We start from the raw sequence: 21,185 nt of genomic DNA on the forward strand, positions 1-21,185 counted from the left end.
ACAGTAGGAAGAGTCCCTTCCCAGGAACGGTGGCTGCCATCACGGGTGTAAAAACTTCAATGCAGACTGAAGCTCAGAGACCCACACTGCTTTAACATTATGCTACGTACACAAACTCTACTCACCCCACCATACACACACACACACACACGCACGCGCGTGCGCGCACACACTTCCTTCCATCTTCAGACTCCACAATGTCACAAATCTTGAAATTCTCAGATTAAACATGGGTGAAAAGAAGCTACAGGCACTCATCTAGGACGGTGAGTCCGTGCATCTAATAAGCTCTCTCCCCAGCCACCATTCAAAGCACTCCGTGTGCAGGGGGGAATCTATTTCAGTCAGCACAGCAGCCCTATGAGGTGGGCACTCAGGTTGTCCCCAGTCTATGAAGGAGGGACTGGGGTGTGGAGATACAGGGCTCATCAGTAGCAGAGGTGGGCCTGGGCTCCACAGCTACACTCTCAGCCACTCTGCATCCCTGACAGAAATTATAGTGAAAGTTCCCAAGTTCCAAATGTACGCTGGGATTTTAAACTTGAAATAATCCCTACCTACATGGGTCAAAACATGTTACAGTCCAAGTAAAACCTTAAAGTCATCACGCAGGCCTACCAATCTTTTACTGTAATTGTCAAAACACATCCCCGACCCCAGATTATGCCCATTGTACAGATACTAAGACTCAAAACGACGCTTGCAACAGAAGGCAGAGAACCAGAATTTTCTGATATCAAAACCAAAAATTTTCAGCTGCCTCTTATCCAAAGGAAAATTGAAAATAAAATCTGCATTCTAAACGTGTCTTAAATGTAGAATTCTGACAGATAACTTGGCAGTTCGTGTCGGAACTTTAAATATACATACCTATGACCTGTGAACCCAGTCCCAAGGTCTTGCATATGGAAATACTAATACAGGTAAACAAAGATATTACAAGGATGTTTACTGCAGCAGTGTTTGTTAGGAGCAAAAGCAAAAAATAGCCTGTATAGTCATCCAGTCAGCTATATTATGGCACAAATACATGATGGAAAGCCATGCAGCCAGTTAAAAGAAACTGAGGTAGCTCTAGACAGATGGACCTGTAGCTATTCTAGATATTACTCGTAAGCAAAAAAGCAAGTGACAGAATATATGCTGTCTGATCCTACTTTTATTTAAAAATAAACTGTTGGCATGTGTGTGATATACACGTTGTGGAAATCTAGTAAAAGGCCTGGAAGAATACACCAAAACTTCCTAAAGAAGAAATGTGAGAGGCAGGAAGGGTCATCTCTCATTGTTTACTTTACAAAAGTCTGAATTTGAAGTTAATTTCTCTTGAAATAACAATACAAATTTTTGAAGTAGAAAGTATTTGGAAGGTTAATTTCTAGAAGGAATAGAATAGGTTAGAAATGCCCTTACAACAGAAACTTCTCTCTCCCATGTGCGAGCCTGGGAGTGCACAGGAAGGCTCGCACTGCCACAAAACCCGCTTCTAAAAGTTCCTTCAGGATGTGAAACTAGGTCACACGATTTCAGAGATTTTTAAAACTAACACTGCCTCTTTTCAGACCATGTCATCAATGACATATATGTCAAAATGAAGACTTTTATCACAAATCTTAAGAAGGAAACCTGTAAAATAAGGACTTACACAACACAAATGACCGAAACCGCACAGTTTTGCTATACTTTATTCAAAGTTGGCCCTTCTCTTAATTTGAGCGAACTCAAAGTCTAGTGTCCAAATGTAAATATCCGTCATACGTTGAAAAATAATCTTTACATTTGTGCTGGGACCCAGATTTGGCACACTTAAATCATACCCGAGTCAGACACAAATGGTCGACACTCCATACATAACAAAACCCTGCAAGTGGGACAGCAAGTTAGCTACAGTATCATTTGTCAAACTCGCAAACTCAACTGTCACCTTCCAAAGTTACACACACCACAATGCACCTTTGCACAGGTCATTTTATTCTCTCCTGTGGGTGTCAACAGTGCTCACAGATTGTAATTTGAAACATTGAGAAAGCACATACCTGAATATTGTCACATTTCTTTACATCATGATTCAGTCACTATTAAACAGTTATGTCTACTAAATACAGTGAACAAAATGGTATAAACGTTTACCATTCCCTTGTAAACAAGGTTTTTGTGCACAACAGTAACAAATGGAATTAATGCATACCACAATGAGGAAAGACCTTGTCTTTAAATAAACTATTCTGTTTATAAATAAACTCTGATTTTTTTTTTTAGTACACATTTACAGACCTGATCAATAAAAAGAAATAAGACATCTATTCTCCTTGAACAAGAAAATACTGAGAAATGGACCACTACAGAAGAACTCACCTAGGAGAGGGGGGTCAGAAGCAAGCAAAGGACAATAGAGAGTTAAAAGTACTGTCATACTGTAACCTATTTCTGTTAGAATACACCAACACAAGGACAGGATTGTCTGGGAAGGAGCTCTTTTTTACTTGAATTCCAGCAAGTTGCAATCAATCTTGTAGTACACATAGGGGTAGTATTCCTGCTGACTCAGGTTTAAGCCTGGAATATCCATAGGAGCCTATGGAAAAAATCAGAATTATTCAATGAAATACTTACAGAAATCAAAAAAAGAAGAAACTAAGTATTACCATTCACCTTCCTATTGAACACCTACTGTGGGCTAAGTTTGTATGTTTACCCTAATTTAATCTGAGTTAGGCATTATTACTCCTATTTTGCCAATGAGGAAACACAGTAAGTAGTAAAGCCAGATTTAAGCACTGACTCCAAAGCCTGTAGGTGTTTAACCATAATCCTATCAATGTATAAAATCTTTAAAAATTTTTAAATCTCAGGTTTGGGATATTGGGTTTATGGGACATATGGCTTATAAAATGTTGAACAGAAGTAAACCAAGCATAATTTTAATGATATCACTTACTATTTTAAATGTTTTAAAAATGTTTTTATTTATTTTTGAAGGAGACAGAGACAGAGCATGAGCGGGGGAAGACCAGAGAGAGAGAGAGAGAGAGAGAGAGAGAGAGAGAGAGAGAGAATGCAAAGCAGGCTCCAGGCTCTGAGCTGTCAGCACAGAGCCCTCCTTATGTGGGGCTCAAACTCACGAACTGTGAGATCATGACCTGAGCCAAAGTCAGTCGCTTAACTGACTGAGCCACCCAGGCACCCCTGATATCACTTACTATTTATGCATGTTTTAAGAATACACTGGTAGGAAATTATGTATCAAATAGTTGGACATCATTTTTTATTGATAATGTAGGAAGTAATTTCCTTCATCTTCTTCTATCAAGAAAAACTGACTTTCCATGGGTTCTAACTAATGCAAATGTGAGTGACATACTACCACCATCCTTAAAACGAAAAGAAAATCAACAAGGTATTTGAAATAAAAAATATGAAATAAAAGCCCACTACAATTTTAAACGGCAATAACAAAAACACACGTATGTTGTTTATATCCTCTGTTTAAAAGAAGATATAAAGACACCCGTTTAGAAAACTGACAGTTCCCTTTAAAATGCTCCTCTATTGACTTCGCTACTTCTACCAAATACAGTTAAAATAACTACTTATTTTCTTCTTCTCTGCCATTTATTAACTTTTGTAAACAAGTGTATCACTGGTTGCTTCTTTATTTCTACAGCTATGAACATCTGATCTATAGCAAGATAATGACTGGCTTACAAGCAAAGCACTGCTCTAACTAGTATAAAACGGTAAACAATGTAAATTACTTGCTATGTTTAGCTAACAGATTAATGGAGAATCTCAAAGCAATTAAAAAAGATAGATTAAATAATAGGATATTTACTATCCCTTTTCTATCTCCTTCCAATAATTTTTTCTGAAATTAATTCCAGTTCCTACTCTAATAAAATACCGAATAAGTACTTACATCAATAATAGCTGCCGCACTGCTGTCTAGATGTTTATACAATTCATATAATACTTCTCTTAGTTTCTTCATTGTTTTCTTATTGGGCTGAAGGAGCATTGCTTGGAAGTTCACGGGCAAGCCATACCTTATCAGGAAGCAAACGTGTCGTGTGTAACACAAGTAAACATATAAACAGACTTTTGTTTCAAAGCAAATATTCTCATACTCTTCTTTAATCACAGTTAATAGAGAGAGGGTACCTCATTTTAATGATCACCTTTGCAAGCTCAGTTAATTATACAAAGAAATTCAAATCTTCTCTGGTCCTCACTGTCCACTAGAAATCTTTCCTTAAAATGAGAGCCAATTGTCTACTAGGAATTATTTTTAATTACTCTTCAGTTTCTAAGGTAATCTATGAATGCCCCCAGCAAATAGCAATAATATGTACACTTAGTAGACACCTTCATAATAATAAACATAATTACTCACATCTTGAAAAACCAATGAAATTTACAAAGAGTGAGCATGGCTACAGGCAGGTATTTTGAACTATTTCTAATATAAGCAAAATGTACAGAGGATCACAAGATGATTGAGATTTTTAAGTGTCTCAAAATAAAATATTTTAGGTTAATATGAAACAATGATTTCAAATAAGTCACCAATACACTGTGTACTAAACTACCCATAAAACATACAAAAGATCTTCTTTTAAGCAAACATTGGCTAAACAGTGTATAATTTACTTTTAGCTTAACTACACAAGAAAAGAATCAGGGAGTACAGCAGCATGGACCACTTTTTCTAATCCTGGTATTAAGGACAAGACTAACATGCACGTGTGATACTGCCGATCTCTCCCTCATAGCTGTCCCTTCGGTTTCTCGGCTGCAATTTCCCATCACTGGACTGTGTGTTATAACAAAGAGGCCAATGTAAAGGGACCTATGACCCCTTCAATTTCAAGTTTCTTAATTAACTTTCTTTACCTTAAGACAGACTCAACAAAAACTCTCAACGCTTTCACATGAATCCATGCAATAAACGCCTCACTGAAATTTACTTTCAGCCACCGTACAAGTGGTCCCTATAAAAAGGAAAAAAAATTACCACAAATTTAGTATAGAAATGGCAATTAAAATTGACAAATCAAATATTTTTATTTTATTTATTTTTTTTTTTTTTTAATTTTTTTTTTCAACGTTTATTTATTTTTGGGACAGAGAGAGACAGAGCATGAACGGCGGGAGGGGCAGAGAGAGAGGGAGACACAGAATCGGAAACAGGCTCCAGGCTCTGAGCCAGCAGCCCAGAGCCTGACGCGGGGCTCGAACTCCCGGACCGCGAGATCGTGACCTGGCTGAAGTCGGACGCTTAACCGACTGCGCCACCCAGGCGCCCCTATTTTTTTAAACATTTTTTTAATGTTTATTCTTTGAGAGAGAGAGAGAGAGCACACGAGGAGAGGGGCAGAGAGACAGAGACATAGAATCTGAAGAAGACTCCAGGCTCTGAGCTGTCAGCACAGAGCCCAACATAGGGCTCGAACTCACGAACTAGGAGATCATGACCTGAGCTGAAGTCAGACGCTTAACCAACTGAGTCACCCAGGCGCCCAACAAATCAAATATTTTTAAAGGAGTGACTATCTAGTAAGAATCTACAAGAAAATCAAATCACATTATAATTCGTTTTTAAAAATGTTATTATTCTCATTATCTTGGATGCTTCATCTTCAATAAAATTAAAGGGTTAGTCACTACTCTATTACCTCAGTAGACAATTCACAGAACCTACTCACTACACAGGAAAAGACATACATTTTAATGAAAGTAATTTAAACTGATACAGAATACAGATGTGCCCCTATGCTTGAAAACCAAAATACAAAAACCTGGATGTATTATGCAATACATTTCAGACATTTAAAATAGAACTCAATTTACAAACAACTTCTCAGGAACAAGGATAAAAAGTTATGCAATAAGTCTTTTTTTTTTTTTTTAAATGTTTGTTTATTTTTGAGAGGGTGTGCAGAGAGGGAGACAGAGGATCTGAAGTGGGCTCTGTGCTGACAACAGAGAGCCCAAGGCGGGGATGAATTCATGAACTGTGAGACCATGACCTGAGCTAAAATCAGATGCTTAACCGAGTGAGCCACCAGGCACCCTGCAATAAATCATTTAATACCTATCCCTAGGTCTTAATTTTTTCTTTTGTAAAATCAGGGATGTTCATCTAGATCTCTTAAACCTCTGCACATTCCAAACTTTTAAAGATTTGATTACATTAAGTTCTTTTTGAACTTAAAGTATTCAGTATGATTTCCAGTATTAAATAAAAACACTTCTTCAAAGAAACAGCTTTCAAATAACTCAATACTGCCTCTCAATACTTAAAAGACATACATGATCAGTTCAGCTAAGTTATTAAGACAACATCATTAGGCTCATTCAATGTACCAACCAATTAATTTAAGGAAAAAGGATCATAAGACAAAGTGAAAAATCTTTGGTTAAAATATCTGTTCTTTAAAAGGGTTTTGGTCCTTCCTAACAAGTTGGTTTTACTGGGCATTACTTGGTTAGGGTTAGTTTTATCCCAAATGAGATGATATGGTTTATAAAGTACCTAGGAATAATTTCAAATGGGATTTGCTTTTATTTCTTCTTGCATTTCAAGAGAAATCCATTTTCAGTCATTCTTCCCCTTCCATACAAGCTTTCTGTCTTCACAATAATCGAGCACTTCAAAGATGGCAAGGAAGTTGACACCATCTTCCGTTTTCACAATTCTATCCCCCTTCCCCATTTTGCCCAGAACATACTAGAACTCTCCAGTGGTTTAAATACCAATTGCTTCAGTATAAGATTGCGGCATTAAAAAAATTTGCCTCAAGTGAAAATTTTTACTGAAAAAGAAAGAATACTATTTAATTAAAATAATCGCTCATAGGGATTTAGATGGAATAATTAAAGGTATGATTTCCAGATAACTATTCACAGATCGAAGTTTGTTTAGAGATAATAACCAGAGGTGCCTGGGTGGCTCAGTGGTTAAGCATATGACTCTTGATTTTAACTCAGGTCATGCTCTCACAGTTCATGAGTTTGAGCCCTGTGTCGGGCAATGCACTGACAGCGTGGAGCCTGCTTGGGAGTCAGTCTCTCTCTCTCTCTCTCAATAAATAAATACACTTAAAAAAAAAAAACTATTAAAATAGAAAAAATAACTAAAACCAAGTGTCTAAAAAGTAAAATCAGACTTTTCTTTTAAATAAAAAGAAGAAAGCAGTACTGCCTCTTCTTTTGCTTAACACTGATAATACTGAGTATTAAGAACACATACAAACTGCTTTTTCTTGTCAGTAGAAAGCCTGTTCATTTCTTCTTTATCTGCTTTCATCTCCTCTTCATTATACTGGAAGTCACGAACGATGAATCTAAATTTTGGGGAGTGGGGAGAAAACCAAAATTGTCCACTCTGTGTATAAAGGTAATCAACAAATTAAAAATCAAAAAATAATAATCTTACTTGTTTTCCCTGGCTTTGTGTCTGAAGTCATCAACTGCCTTCCTAAACAAGGTGACATTGCAAAGGTAACTGTCTTGGTCCTCTGAGAGTACACTATAGGGGAAAAAAAGTCCATTTAAAGTTTGATATTTATTCCTCTCTTTCACACTGAGGGCAGACTTCACAAACAGGAGGAGGAGGAACAGTAAAGGGCAGCAGCCCTTCTTCCCAAACCACCTCAATGCTAACCATCTGTGTTTACGATTTTTTATTTACAATGCCTTCACAGCCCTATGTTACATTTACCTCTCTCTAACCCAAAAAAATCCAACATTAACTCAAATGAAGTGTCCAAACTCTAAGGACCATGCTTTTCAATCTGTAACAGTGCCAGGCCGGCTGAGGCAAAACCAGGAGCCAGTTTATTTCCAGAGTTTCCCTGCTTTCTTGCAATAAGTACCTTCTTCTCTTCTGGAAAACAAATTCTCTCTCTCTCCAGCCCAACCCAGCCCACTGAGGCCTGGCCCACCCTTCTCTGCATTGCCAGTGCCTGCTACCACAGATCTTTCCTTTGTCTCCCTCCACATCTTAACTCAAAAACTGACAAATGCAATGGTCTAAACAACTTCTGACGCATCTCAGATTTTTTTTTTTATGCATCTCAGGGCTTCCTTCTAGGCTCTAGATGATCCCAGCAGCAAGATCAGAACTTCCTCCAGTCACAGTTCCCATGGACATCACTGGAATGACTTTTCTAGACATGATGGGAAAATTTTAACTACCACATACATCTGAAATGCCTGGGGGAAAGACCCACTGATTGGAAAGGCAAACTTCACAGTTCATGTATACTATGATCCTGATTTGGCTTTCAAAACTTACCTACAGCTACTTATGTACAGAATCCCACGTATGAGGTCTATGAAGCTATGCACTGAATTGTTCCAACAGTGATGATGGTGGGGCCAGAGAATCACTTGGTGGTGGGTGGCGGGTCGGGGGGGGGGGGTCTCTTCTCCTTTCTATCTTTCCTGTATCGGGTTTTTTTTTTTTATTTGTTTAGTTTTTATTTACAACATGGTACTTCTTTTTTTTTTTTCAACGTTTTTTTTTTTTTTTTAATTTATTTTTGGGACAGAGAGAGACAGAGCATGAACGGGGGAGGGGCAGAGACAGAGGGAGACACAGAATCGGAAACAGGCTCCAGGCTCCGAGCCATCAGCCCAGAGCCCGACGCGGGGCTCGAACTCACGGACCGCGAGATCGTGACCTGGCTGAAGTCGGACGCTTAACCGACTGCGCCACCCAGGCGCCCCCAACATGGTACTTCTAAAATCAGAAAAAAATGTTTTATAAACCTGAGGGAGTGCTTGTGGAATTCAAAGATATTTTACTAAATAAGGGGGTGGGGAGGGGGGGAAAAGTTTAGTTTTTCCAGGAAGTCTAAGAACTGCCTGATTGGCAGTTAATTCAGGAGGCAACTACAATGCTTTAATGCAGAATGGCTAGAAGAACTGAAGCCATTGATTCTCAGTCTTCCTCTCCAGCAATAGGCCCAGCAGATGCCTCTGGGAGGAATGGCTACTGTCATCACTGACAAAGACAGAAACTCAGCTACTGTGGATTTAGAACATTTAAACTTCCTTTTAAAAGGTGCCCTCTCTGGCTGGCTCAGTCGGCAGAGCGTGTGACTCTTGATCTTGGGGTTGTGAGATTCGGCCCCACATTGGATGCAGAGATTACTTTAAAATAAAATTTAAAAAAAAAAATTTTTTTTTTTTTTAAATGAAAGGTGCCCTCTCAAAACGATTACCCTTAGTTCCTGCTCCCAGTGACTATCAAATCCAAAGCAAGGCAGCTACCAAGTGGACAGAACTTAATAAAAAACCTTTAATGATCTTCTGGTCTACCAGGTTTGACTCTAATATGCACACTGTGATCAAAAGAAATCCAAATCCAACCTGACAGGCTACTACAGACCCCTAACAATATCCCACCACTGTCACAGTGATCTTTTAAATTCATATGGTACTCTGCTGTTTTAAAGACCATTTCAAAAGCGCCTGATGTCTGACATGCTCTGAGACCATGAGCAGGGTGTCTATTACTCAGGCTCCTCTGTCATGTAGAGACCTAGATCACGGCGAAGTTGTTTGGTGTATTTAAAATCCTTATGATGAAGGGAGACACGATAAAAATTCAGTCTTATTTTAGGACTAAATCCTGCTGTGCTACCTTATTAAGAAAAAAATAAATAGAAACCATTTATTTGCTTTTCCTTCCTATCCCCAGGAAAGATATTTCTTAAAATCTTATAAAAAAAACCAACCACGTGTCCTTGGTACAATGGACTTTCAATCATTTAACATGTACTCAGCCTCAAAAACAAAACAAAAACCACACACACCACCACCACCACAAAAGCACGTACAGCGTCTCTCTATAAACGTGCACAGCTCTTGCTACGTATTAGGAATAAAACTAGGGGGTGCCTGTGCGGCTCAGTCAGTTAAGTGTCCAACTCTTGATTTCGGCACAGGTCAGGATCTCATGGTTTCAAGCCCCGTATCAGCCTGTGCACTGACAGTGTGGAGCCTGCTTGGGATTCTCTCTCTTTCCCTCTCTCTCTGTCCCCTCCCTCACTTGTGCTTTCTCTCTCAAAACTAAACTTAAAAAAAAAAAAAAAAAAGGAACAAAACTAAGACAAAGTGGTTCTCTGACCTCAAGACATGGGTCTAATAAAGGAAACAGAAAGAAACAAGTAACACGATTCAGAGTTGTCAGTGTATCAGAAGATATATGTGACATATTGGGGCAAAAAGGGAATAACTTTATCTCAGGGGCACCTGGGTGGCTCGGCCAGTCAAGCGTCCCACTTCAGCTCAGCTGGGGATTGCACAGTTCATGAGTTCAAGCTCCACGTCGGGCTCTGTGCCGACAGCGTGGAGCCCAGAGCCTGTTTCGGATTCTGTCTCCCCCTCTCTCTGCCCCTCCCCCACTCATCCTCTCCCTCTCCCTCTCCCACTCTCTCAGATAAATAGACATTAAAAAATAATTGCAAAAACCAACTTTACCTCAGAGAACATTAAAGAGTTTCACAAAAGCAGTGATGCCAAGTGGAAGTCTGAAAGACAGGCAAAGAAGAGAACATGCCAGTAGAAGCCCATATGCAAACACATATAGGTGTGGAATAGCATGGTGCATTTGGGGAACTGCCAGAAAGAAGTGTAGCTGGAACACAGGGTACGAAGGGGGTGTGTGTGTGTGTGTGTGTACACACACGTGCCAGTAACAGACTGGTACACCACAAAAATGAAAATGGCAGCAATGCAGGAGACTGATGAGAAGAAGAAAATATTGGAGATAAGGAGCCCAGATAATGGCAGTTACAATAGGCCAGGCAAGAGATGGGAGTCTAAACTAAAGCAGTATTAGTAGCTATGGGAGTGAGGGGTGAGGGGCGGGGGAGGGGGGGAGGGGAAGAGGGGGAGGAACAGCTTTAAGTTGGTGGACCTGTATGAAGTTGTTGGTATCTGGCCACTTTTGACCTACAAAATAGCAATTTCATATGGTTCAACCAAATGCTACGGATGGTAGAAATAACACAGCTGGTTAAATTGGGGTGGGGCGGGGGTGGGGGAGGGAGAGGGAAGAGTTCGAAATGAAAGACTCCCATGTTCTGGTTTGGTAACTAGGCAGATCTTGCTCCCACACACACAAGGGAGATGGGCGACTGAGGCTGAGGTTGGGGGGACAATGTCCTATTGTAGTTACCGACGTACAGACATGTGCAGTGCCCGAGAAATCCAGGCGTGTAAGTCTGAAACTATGGGGATCACCAGGCCACAGACGGAGATTTCAGGGTCCCAAAGCCGCAGGCAGAGGCCAGAGCCCTGGGGGTGGTTGAAAAGGCGCGGACAGAAGAACAGGTTGTCCCACTAAGACAGAAGAGCCCAAGTCCACTAGCCAATACTCAGGGCTACCAGATTCCGTCTCACTCATGCAATTCAGGCATAGAAGCCAGGAGGCTGCATTACAGGCTAATGAGGGGAGGAAGTCACAGGAAGTCACAGGGTCCAGAGACGATGGTGCATGCAGGACAACAGTTAAAGTGATGACTTCAGAGTCCAGGTTCAGCAGGAGAAGCAGCATGACTGGAGGAAATCAACAATGTCAATGTAAAGGGGTGGACTAGAGATGTGGACAAGGTCAAAGAGCAGGTTCTGTCACAGTGGAAAAAAAAACAGAAAGGCGGCTCTGGGTCAAGAGCTGGATTACAGGTTTAAGCCTTTCTAAAAGTAAAGCCTTTCTAGAAGTCAGGCATGTGGCAAGGGAAGAGCATACAAAAATCAAGTGGACTTGGAGATCTGTGAGTGGCAGGGATCAGGGAGCTGACAAGCCAGAAGCTGGAGGGATTTCAAACCAAGCCAAAACAAGCAGTGACCTTAAGTGATATATGAGACCAAGGTATAGAAACAAAACGAAAACCAGAAGGAGAGGAAAGAGGTAAGAAAGTACCATCTTTTCATGATTAAACATGGACGTAAACACTTCCCAGATGTGATGCTGGCTAGGAACTGGCCAGGAACAGCCTAAAAAGGAGCTCAGTTTGGCTTAACTCAGCTTGCCTAAGTTCTACTAGATTCAAATAAATGACCCAAACACACTCCCTTCTTTTAGTTCTATTACATAGAAGTAGCAGCACTATTTCACACAGATGTAACCAGGCCTGAAGGAAACGTCAACATTTTCCAGGTGTTTCGCGGCACTTTCAGTAACCCATGTGAGTGGCCGTGCTTCTGGAGCTCACTGAACTCTGCCTGCCACTTCTGATTTCTTAGTTCACTCCTAAGACTCAGACCTGCCATCTTCTCTGTCCCCTAACCAATCTTCCCATGTCACTGCAGGGGCATCTCTCCTGCTTTTCTTCATAAAAGTTATCTTTGCAAGCCCAGCTATACAACCCAAAGGAAACTTTTCTCTGCACAAGTTTTTTCTAGGCTTTCCTGGCTACGTTCCTCTAGCCCCCTGAACACCAATCTCAGTGAAGAACCAATGCATTTGTGGTACTGCTTCCAAAAACACAGAAAAGGCAAAAGCTAACTAGCAACTGGACCTGGTCAGACTATCTTCACAAGCAGAAGTACGTAAAAAAGAAAAGTGGTAGCTCTAAGTACCACTTAGGTGGTAAAAAACACCTCTCTTTGAGCAGGCTTTCCAACAAGAAGCAGAACAGCAGGCAGCCTCCACTTCTTTGGCCGTAACTTTGCATGGCATTTACACGCATCCATCCCTACACTTATCTACACAACAGTGGCATGGCTCAAAGTCTGCAATAATTTTAAGAGTTAAGTAGAAAATTTTGCAGATAGCAAGATTCTAAGGTTTCTTTTTAAGTGACATTGTTTCCTTCAGGTTTGAAGACAGTATTTTTCAATCCATTCTCCTACTTCAAAATTCCACTCTCCTCTTCACTGCTCCCAAGTAAGGACTTAAGTACCAAAAAGCGACAAGCGAATGCATTACTACTCACAAATGACTTAAAAATAAGCACTTAGAACAATTACTAGCACACAGCAGCTACTCAAAAATGTTAGTTACTATGATCAGCAAAAAAACCCCAGCATCAAGTCCTAGAGTTCTTTCCTGAACAATGGACAAAATTCCAGACTAACCCACTACAGCCTGTCTGTCCCCCACGAGTGAATCGTGCTATTCACGGTGCCGGCTGAGATGCTGCTGTTCTTGCGGACTAAATTTAAAAAGCTAAGCCTCACGGCAAAGGTTCCAAATGTCTTTTGAACTGAGAAAAAGGTAGAACAGATGTTTCCACCGACTGGTGGTCAGGGAGTATTTATCTGTCATTCAGAAGACAGGTGTTGTCTACACTAAACCATTCCCACCTGGCATTTTTTCCTCTAAACTACTAAATTAATCTTCAAAAGATGTAACTCTCTGAAGTAATATTTTTAGAGTCCTTCTTTCAGAGTAAATTGGAAATGTGTCTCCACACCACTCCTCTGGACCTTAGGCCTGGCATATATACAACTTGCATTCCATATGCACTGGGTCCGTAGTCCCCTCCTTCCCCTGCCTCTTGGACACCAAGTCAACCTCTTCGGCTTTAATGGCTTACAGAGTACAAAGGTATATGCAGTTGTTATTTGTCAGCTTCAGTGGAAAACTAATATGAAGACACCACCTTGGTCTTCAGTTTGCCATGTGAAGGGCTGGTGTGTGAACAGAAGGTATTCCCCGAAATGGGAAAAAAAAAAAAAATTTGTGATGAGCAGGGGTTTGTAGTTTAGTTCTCAAAAAATCAACATTCATGAAACTACGATAATCACATGACCTCATGTTTTGTATACCTTATCAAGCCTTAAAACAACCTCATAACGTGTACTGGGAAGGTGCTATGCTCTTTTTACAAAGAAAATGAGGCCCGGAGAAATTAAGACTTACCCCAGGTCACACAGCAAGTTGGTAGCAGAACCAGCAATGGAACTCAAATCCCTGGGTCCAGTACTCTATTATACTAAGCTACCTCCCATATAAAAACTGGAAAAGCAAATACTTCATGGGCCCAATCTCACTAATACCACTTCTTTACTATCTGCTATACCTTCCTCTCACCACATGTTGCCACCTCTTGAGGGGTATCCATACAAAAGAATCCTTGGGGGATGCATATATACTGTATTTAATACTTCCTCGGAGAACATCTCACGTGGAATGATAGAACACGGGAAAAAATGACAAGGTAATGTCAACAGTACGAGCCCTAATGTTAAAAAACCTGACTTTTAGTCCTAACTTTGTCACCGGACACTAATACAGCCAAATGCAGCCATATGCCTTAGATAACTATTTAATTCTTCTTGCATTTTTACTTCTTTATCCACAAGAGCGATAACTGCTCCAACTACTTCACAGAATTGTTGTAAATATCAAATTAGATAATGTATATTAATCTATACATTTAAAATGCAAAATTTTTAATGGAAAATACAGATTACACAGTCTCTATGCTCACTGGAAAGTGATGGTGAGTATTTACAGAACAACATGGTACTCTAGCAGCCATTTTGGTACATTTCCTTTGCAAGAGAAATGAATGGCAGACACACAGTATGTATACAATAAATACCGGACAAAACATTTTCAGAAGGTGGCACAGCACAGCAGAAAAAGTACCACACCAGTGACCCAGGTTCTAATTCTAGCCCTGCCATTAATGAGATGTGCGACTCTGGGCAAATCACTTCACCTCTGCGGCCTCAAAACTTCTACATCTATAAACATGAGTGAGTCGATCATATTGTACAAAATCCCCTTCAGGTCCATGATCGTGATAACTAGAGTTGGCGTAACTTATTTATGAGGTGAAAAAGATGGTTCTGAAACCATAAATTTACCACAAAGAAAAAGTAAAAAGATATTTCCTAACCCAACATCCCAACTATAAAAGGAATTCTAGGAAAGCAACAGGTTTTACAAAGACTACTACTTACTTGCTAGACCTTGGAACTACCATTTCAGCTAGTGTCTCATACTGCTTAATCCAGTCGTTGTGGTTTAACCTGCAAAAAAGGTACAGTAAGTAGTGGAAAAGAAAAACAAGTCTTACCTCCTGCCATGTTGAGACAGAAAAAAATATGGGACAAACAGGAAATTCAACTAAAGTATACTTCAAATCTATGTCACACACAAAATTCAAGTTTCCTACTGAGAATGAATTTCAAATACGGTGAGCAGTGAAGCAAGAAATACAGTTCACCACTCTCTTACATCCAGTAACTATTGCAAAAGAGGCACATCCTAGAACTAAGTTTGGAAAGGTAGTAAAGCAAAGTATACATTCTAAATTACCTTCAAACTTCAGAGTCAATAATGCATTACCTCATTAAAAATAAATAAATTCAAAGGCCATACTGAAATCACTATCATTTCTGTTCACTGGCCATTATGAAGGGCTGGATCAAACTATTTACCAAAAGCACAAAGTACCAGGAAGTATTGAGTAAATTAAGTGACAGTAAACCATGCTCCACGGAACATTGTGCAACAACTTTCTCTACAGACCAACGGATTTTGGGGGTGTGGGGGGAGAAGGTTATGTTTGCAATGTAAAGAACTACAGGATTTATAGGTCAGGATAGTGACTAATTCATCATGGAAGGTGCCCCAGGTCCTAGGTTTCAATAATAGCGAAGAGAAAACTATAAAAACGTCTGATTTTAAACACAAATTTTCAATAAAAATAGAGACAAATCTTTTATCTGCACAAAGGTTATTTTCCTACATGCATAAAAACATAGACACACAGAAATTTATTATAAAAAATCACTGTTCTATAGTATTCTGAAGTTAGGGGAGAAAAGCAGAAGTCAGATGATAGTGTAGCCACAGTAAATTCAATGGAGGTGCTTTCCCATCCTTTCCAGGAGGCATAATTTTCTAATACTCCCCATTTCGTAACCAGATAAAAAAAATGGAGAGCACAGCAAAGGAAGAATTCGTACACCGATACTGTGAAGAATCCCCAACTTTTCCACCTCAGTTTGGATCCTCCAAAGATTCCCTGATAGCAAGACTTCAGTTCAAGTCAGAAGTGAAATCATTAAGTGTTTCTCTCTCATAGACACACATGCACACAGAGTTCTAATTCTTCCTATGAGTATCGAAAGGCCTCATTTTATTAACAATGATCAAATGTTAATTAACACAGAAGACCTAATCCAAAGATTTCAAAGGGTTATCTAACCCAGCAAACTATGCCGAGAACCTGCAACTGTTTTTGTAAACAAAGTTTTACTGAAACAGAGCCACATCCATTCTGTAGGTACAGTGTATGGCTGCTTTCAGCTACAACCACGAAGTCGACATGGCAAAGGTGAGTAGCTGTAACACAGACCCTATGGCTTGCAAAGTGTAAAATGTTAACTATATGGCCCTTTACAGAAAAAATTTGCCAACCCCAGATCTAATCTATCCTTTGCTTCTTAAAGGGCTTAATTCATCCTAACCAATCATAAAGATTTTTCACAAGGGCCACCTGGCTGGCTCAGTTGGTTAGGCGTCCAACTCTTGATTTCAGCTGAGGTCATGATCTCACAGATTTGTGAGTTTGAGCCCCACGTTGGGCTCTTCAAGCTCCATACTTTCTCTCCCCATCTCTGCCTCTCCTCCTCTCTCTCTCTCAAAATAAATAAATAAACTTAAAAAAAAAAAGATTTTTCAGAAAAACAAAAGCTTCCTACTCCGAAAAATCTAAAATCTATATTTTTTTAAAAATCTAATAATTTAGCATTATTTAATTTTTAAATAAGCCAACTCTACTAAGCTGCTAAATTTGATTTGGAATCTCAATTTATAATTGATGTCTCCATTATCAGATTATGAACTAAATTCTACTTACGTGCCACCTGAGTACATGTTAGTTGATGGAATGAATGACAACGTAATAATATTCCCTTTACAATTGAGTTCTATGGAAAACTTCAAATTACAGTATCAGACACTAACATTTTTTTTATATTTTAACAAGCAAAAGTAATAAAAGACATACTTGGGAACCACGACCAGTAATGTGACGAGATACTCTGAATCAAGAACAAAGTCATCCTTCTTCACAATTTCTGCTAAACTTCTAGTTAGCAAACTTCCTCTGAGGAGAGAACAAAAATAATCAGGCTGATCATGCCTCCATAACATAAGAAGTATCAGGCTAATTACATTCACATCTACTATGTGCACACCTCAAGAGACTGATTAGTCTTGGGTAACGTTTCTACTTTGTAAGATGACTAAATTTAGCTGAGTATTTCCCACCCTCACTATCAAAGAAATGCTACAATTTATCAATATTTGCCTCTAGTATCTCCCCTTGTGTTTGCTTTATTATAATTCAACTCTTCTCCTGATTACGTATATCTAGTACCTTGACTGGGCAAGTGTTATTCATTGTATGCCAATTAAAACCTATTTCATCATAATTACAAAATTACATCATCTAAGGACAATCTCTGATCTTCCTCCCTCTCCCCAGGTATCATCTGATCCTAGGCAATTTTGGTTAGTTAACCCAATAATCAAATCAGTCTTCATTTGGTCTCCCAGTACATTTCATAATGAAAGTGACTTGCCCTGTTTGTACCACTGATAGTATCCAACCAACTTTCCCTCTGGAATATGAATGTGTAACTTGAATAGTTAAACGTTTAAAGCTACACTTGCAGTGGTCATACTACAATGAGATCAAGAAAACAAACGTGTCCTATTTTTGGAAAATCTAACATGTAAAAAAGCTAAACTTGGAAAACAGATAAACAGACAAATTACATTCTTTGATAGAATTATTCTTTGATAAAATTCAAATAGAATTCTTTGATAGAATTCTTTTAAGCAGCAGGTGATTGCTATGCAATTAAACTATGATTCGATTTGAAACAATTTTAGGCAATCTTTCAGTGAAAACACAAATGGATAAAGGGACAAATTAGGACCCAACTCACAAGTTTTATAAAACAAGAATAAATCAGCTTCATCTGTTTTGACTAGTCTGAATTAATAAATTTTTCTCCGTGAAGTGAAAAAACACCATTTTAATTATAGAAATAGCATAAACTGGAATTCACTAAACCCCAACAATAGCTCATTCAGCACTTGCCCAATTCTTAATATTCACATATGCTTACGCATTCTTCCGTTCCAAATTCTGAAGATTCCCTTTCAAGTTATTATATGCGGATGCTCTAGATTTCAGGTCATTGTCAATCTGAGTCACTCCCTTTAAAAATGAAAAACAAAAATAAGCGAAATTTTTCTAACAGAAATAAAGTAGCTGTACCTGAACACTTTAAAAAACAAATACCACTAGTTGCTGATGTAACAACTATTATTTTAAAAGGACAACTTTTTTTTTAATGTTTATTTAAATTTTAGTATATAGTGCAATATTGGTTTCAGGAATAGAATTGAGTGATTCATCACTTACGTACAACACCCAGTGCTGATCACAACAAGGGCCCTCCTTAACACCCATTACCCATCTAGCCCATCTCCCACCCACCTCCCTCCATCAACCCTCAGTTTGTTCTCTATTGTCAAGAGTCTCTTGTGGTTTGTTTCCCTCTCCTTTTTTCCCCCTTCCCCTATGTTCATCTCTTTTGTTTCTTAAATTCCACATGATTGAAATTATATGGTTTGGTCTTTGATTAACCTATTTTGCTTAGCATAATACATCCTAGCTCCATCCACATTGTTGCAAGTGGCAAGATTTCATTCTTTTTGATGTAAAAGCACAATTTAAAAGATGATTAAAAAAATAACTTCCTTCATTTTTAATAACCCTGGTAATTTCCATATGAATCTTTTCTACTAAAGATAATGTTTTAGTCCACATATATTTTAATTACTGTTATGATACTACATCTTAAACCATAAATGGAATCTAAGCCACCGGGTATAGAGATTATTAATTAAAAAGCTTTAAATTCACAAGGCTGAAGGATTAATTTCCAAAAGTAATGAAGGTACATAGAGTTTTATTGTTCATAATGCCACTGTTCTTACATAGAGTATTTTTTCAATTAAATTAAAATTGTGGTTAGATGTATTTATAAATGTTACAGAAGCTGATTTTTCAAAAAGAGTCCTAAAACTACTAACAATGTAGGGAGAACATACAAATCAGCAGATTTAACATTTGAAGAACGAGTTTCAATTCAGCTCTACCATTATCAGTTGTGTGGCAATATGGTAAGTCAATTCACCTCTCTGAGCCTATTTCCTCATCTGTAATAGTATCAGAAAATGATGATTAAATCCTTGATAACTGGACCAAAATAAGGAGACTTCAGTCATAGTCAGAGCACCACTTTATATTATCAAACTACTCATTTTCATTATATTATAATGATTACCTCAGCTTTAAAATCCTTGATAATCTACTCATTTATATTTAACTATACAGCACTTACTCAAAGTCACTGAAAGCTAGGAAAAGGAAAGTCTGTCCAAGTAATTTAAACTACACTTTTCAGTTCAGTCAGGTCAGAATGTTGACAAACAGTTAATAGATCCTTGTCTATCTGCCTTGTTTGGAGTTTCAGGTAAGACTTTTATATTTTCTCTCAAGTTCAATGACTATAATATAAAAGGAACTCTTAACTCGGTGAGTTCATGGATGAGCTTCAGGATCTGTGTACTCATTGAAACCGTACATAAAATCATGTGTACATGAATACAGGCATTTTTCTGTGTAGAGGGTCAATACTGAACGTCTGAAGGTGTCAGAAAACCCGTAAAGTTTAATGTCTGAAGCAGTACTGTATGTAAACATGCCAAAGTAATCATTATCACTAGCTGAATGACTCCTAAATCTTTAATAGATTCCAATTTCCTGTTCTACATAATCTCAGTTAACCCTTAAAATTTGTAGCAGTAATAATTATAGGATTTTAAAGTTTTTTTTTTTCCTTACTTAAACACTGTTGATGTAATATTTAAGTTAACCACTTAAGTAAGTAAACTACACAACTTGGATAATGTACACTGGAAACTATAACACTTTTTAACATCTTTCTTTTTTGGTAAAGTTGTAGTAATGGTACCTCCTATTTATATCAGTCACATATAATTTAGTTGCTTTCTCAAAACCTAAACAGTATTTCACAGCTAAATACTTATAAAATCAATAAAGCCACTATGAATCAGTGTGTCCTACCTGTGTCATTTTTTATCTTACCTTGGCAATTATTTCAGAAATATTTTTCAGGGACTGCTTGATTGGGTATTTAGCCATGTCCCACTGAAACCTTGTTATATAAGTAACCAAGTCAACTGAAATAGGGAAATAAATTAATTACTGAGAAGCAATAGAGCGTTCATAGTTTGCTACACAGTAATAAATTTTAATGCTGAAATTTGCATCGAGAAAATCAGTAAAAACGTCATCACTGCTGGAGAGTCCAGATTTTTAAAATGTGGAACTATATTCAGTAATGGATTAATCAACATTTTTACTTTGTCATCTGACTGGATCTCTTCTTACTCAGAATTTTATATTTATAAATGCTCCTTCTAACGTGATGACTTAATAAATGGAATATGCACATACCCATGATATACCTCATATGTAGGAGAAACAGACACAAAGATTAAGAAACTACTCCTCAATAAGTAGAATTTGATGCAAGTATGTTCTTTCTTTGCCAGCCTACCCAAATAAACTGAAAATAAACCTGTCAAAACCAGGTAACAACCGTTTCTAGGAGTCTATACAACAATCTTCAAAACACAGGCCCCTTCACATTCAAATGAAAAGAATAAAAAATGTAAAGCCAAAGAGACACTCAACAACTATACCCTGGAAAGTTCAGTAATCAAGATGACTTTACTTCTCAAGTCTAATGGGATCAAGGTCAAGGAGACCAAATGGCTAACTGGCAAAAATAATTTACATCAAAATATCCTTGTCTCCTCAATTTCTTCCTACATTAATGTTAAGGGGTCAATATGGATACTATTTCCAAAAGCAACTGCAGACGCAAGGCCACCCAGGTGGACTGTCAATCCCCATTCCACCTACTAGACTGCATGTCCTAGTTCATCAAATACCTACAAGATCAGTAAATGCATCCTAACTTAACATATCTACCTTCTATCCTTCTGCCCCGAACACAAATTAACAGAAATAGTAAACAACTAGGTCAGGATCACTATTGTAACAAAGAGCAAGAATAAATCACTAAATTTTTGTTTTACTAAG

The 21,185-nt window shown here is 38.3% G+C and overlaps 1 protein-coding gene across 2 annotated transcripts in view; it reads right to left on the reverse strand.

The window, feature by feature from the left end:
- Window positions 1–1,667: 1,667 nt before the first annotated feature.
- Window positions 1,668–21,185, reverse strand: part of ATP6V1C1 (ATPase H+ transporting V1 subunit C1) — a 48,082-nt gene continuing 28,564 nt past the window's right edge. The window contains exons 5-13 of one of the 2 annotated variants that reach the window (XM_030303759.2): window positions 20,163–20,257; window positions 18,112–18,203; window positions 16,983–17,081; window positions 14,926–14,994; window positions 7,436–7,528; window positions 7,250–7,343; window positions 4,891–4,988; window positions 3,917–4,043; window positions 1,668–2,575 (exon numbers count right to left, since the gene is read on the reverse strand). In XM_030303759.2, coding sequence (XP_030159619.1) covers window positions 2,480–2,575; window positions 3,917–4,043; window positions 4,891–4,988; window positions 7,250–7,343; window positions 7,436–7,528; window positions 14,926–14,994; window positions 16,983–17,081; window positions 18,112–18,203; window positions 20,163–20,257 — 863 coding nt within the window. In that variant the 3' untranslated portion in view covers window positions 1,668–2,479. The remainder of the gene's footprint in view (window positions 2,576–3,916; window positions 4,044–4,890; window positions 4,989–7,249; window positions 7,344–7,435; window positions 7,529–14,925; window positions 14,995–16,982; window positions 17,082–18,111; window positions 18,204–20,162; window positions 20,258–21,185) is intronic. The other variant, XM_030303760.1, reaches the window with a different exon arrangement.

The sequence above is a fragment of the Lynx canadensis genome, chromosome F2 (assembly GCF_007474595.2).
Source record: "Lynx canadensis isolate LIC74 chromosome F2, mLynCan4.pri.v2, whole genome shotgun sequence".
NCBI classification, from domain to species: Eukaryota; Metazoa; Chordata; class Mammalia; order Carnivora; family Felidae; genus Lynx; species Lynx canadensis.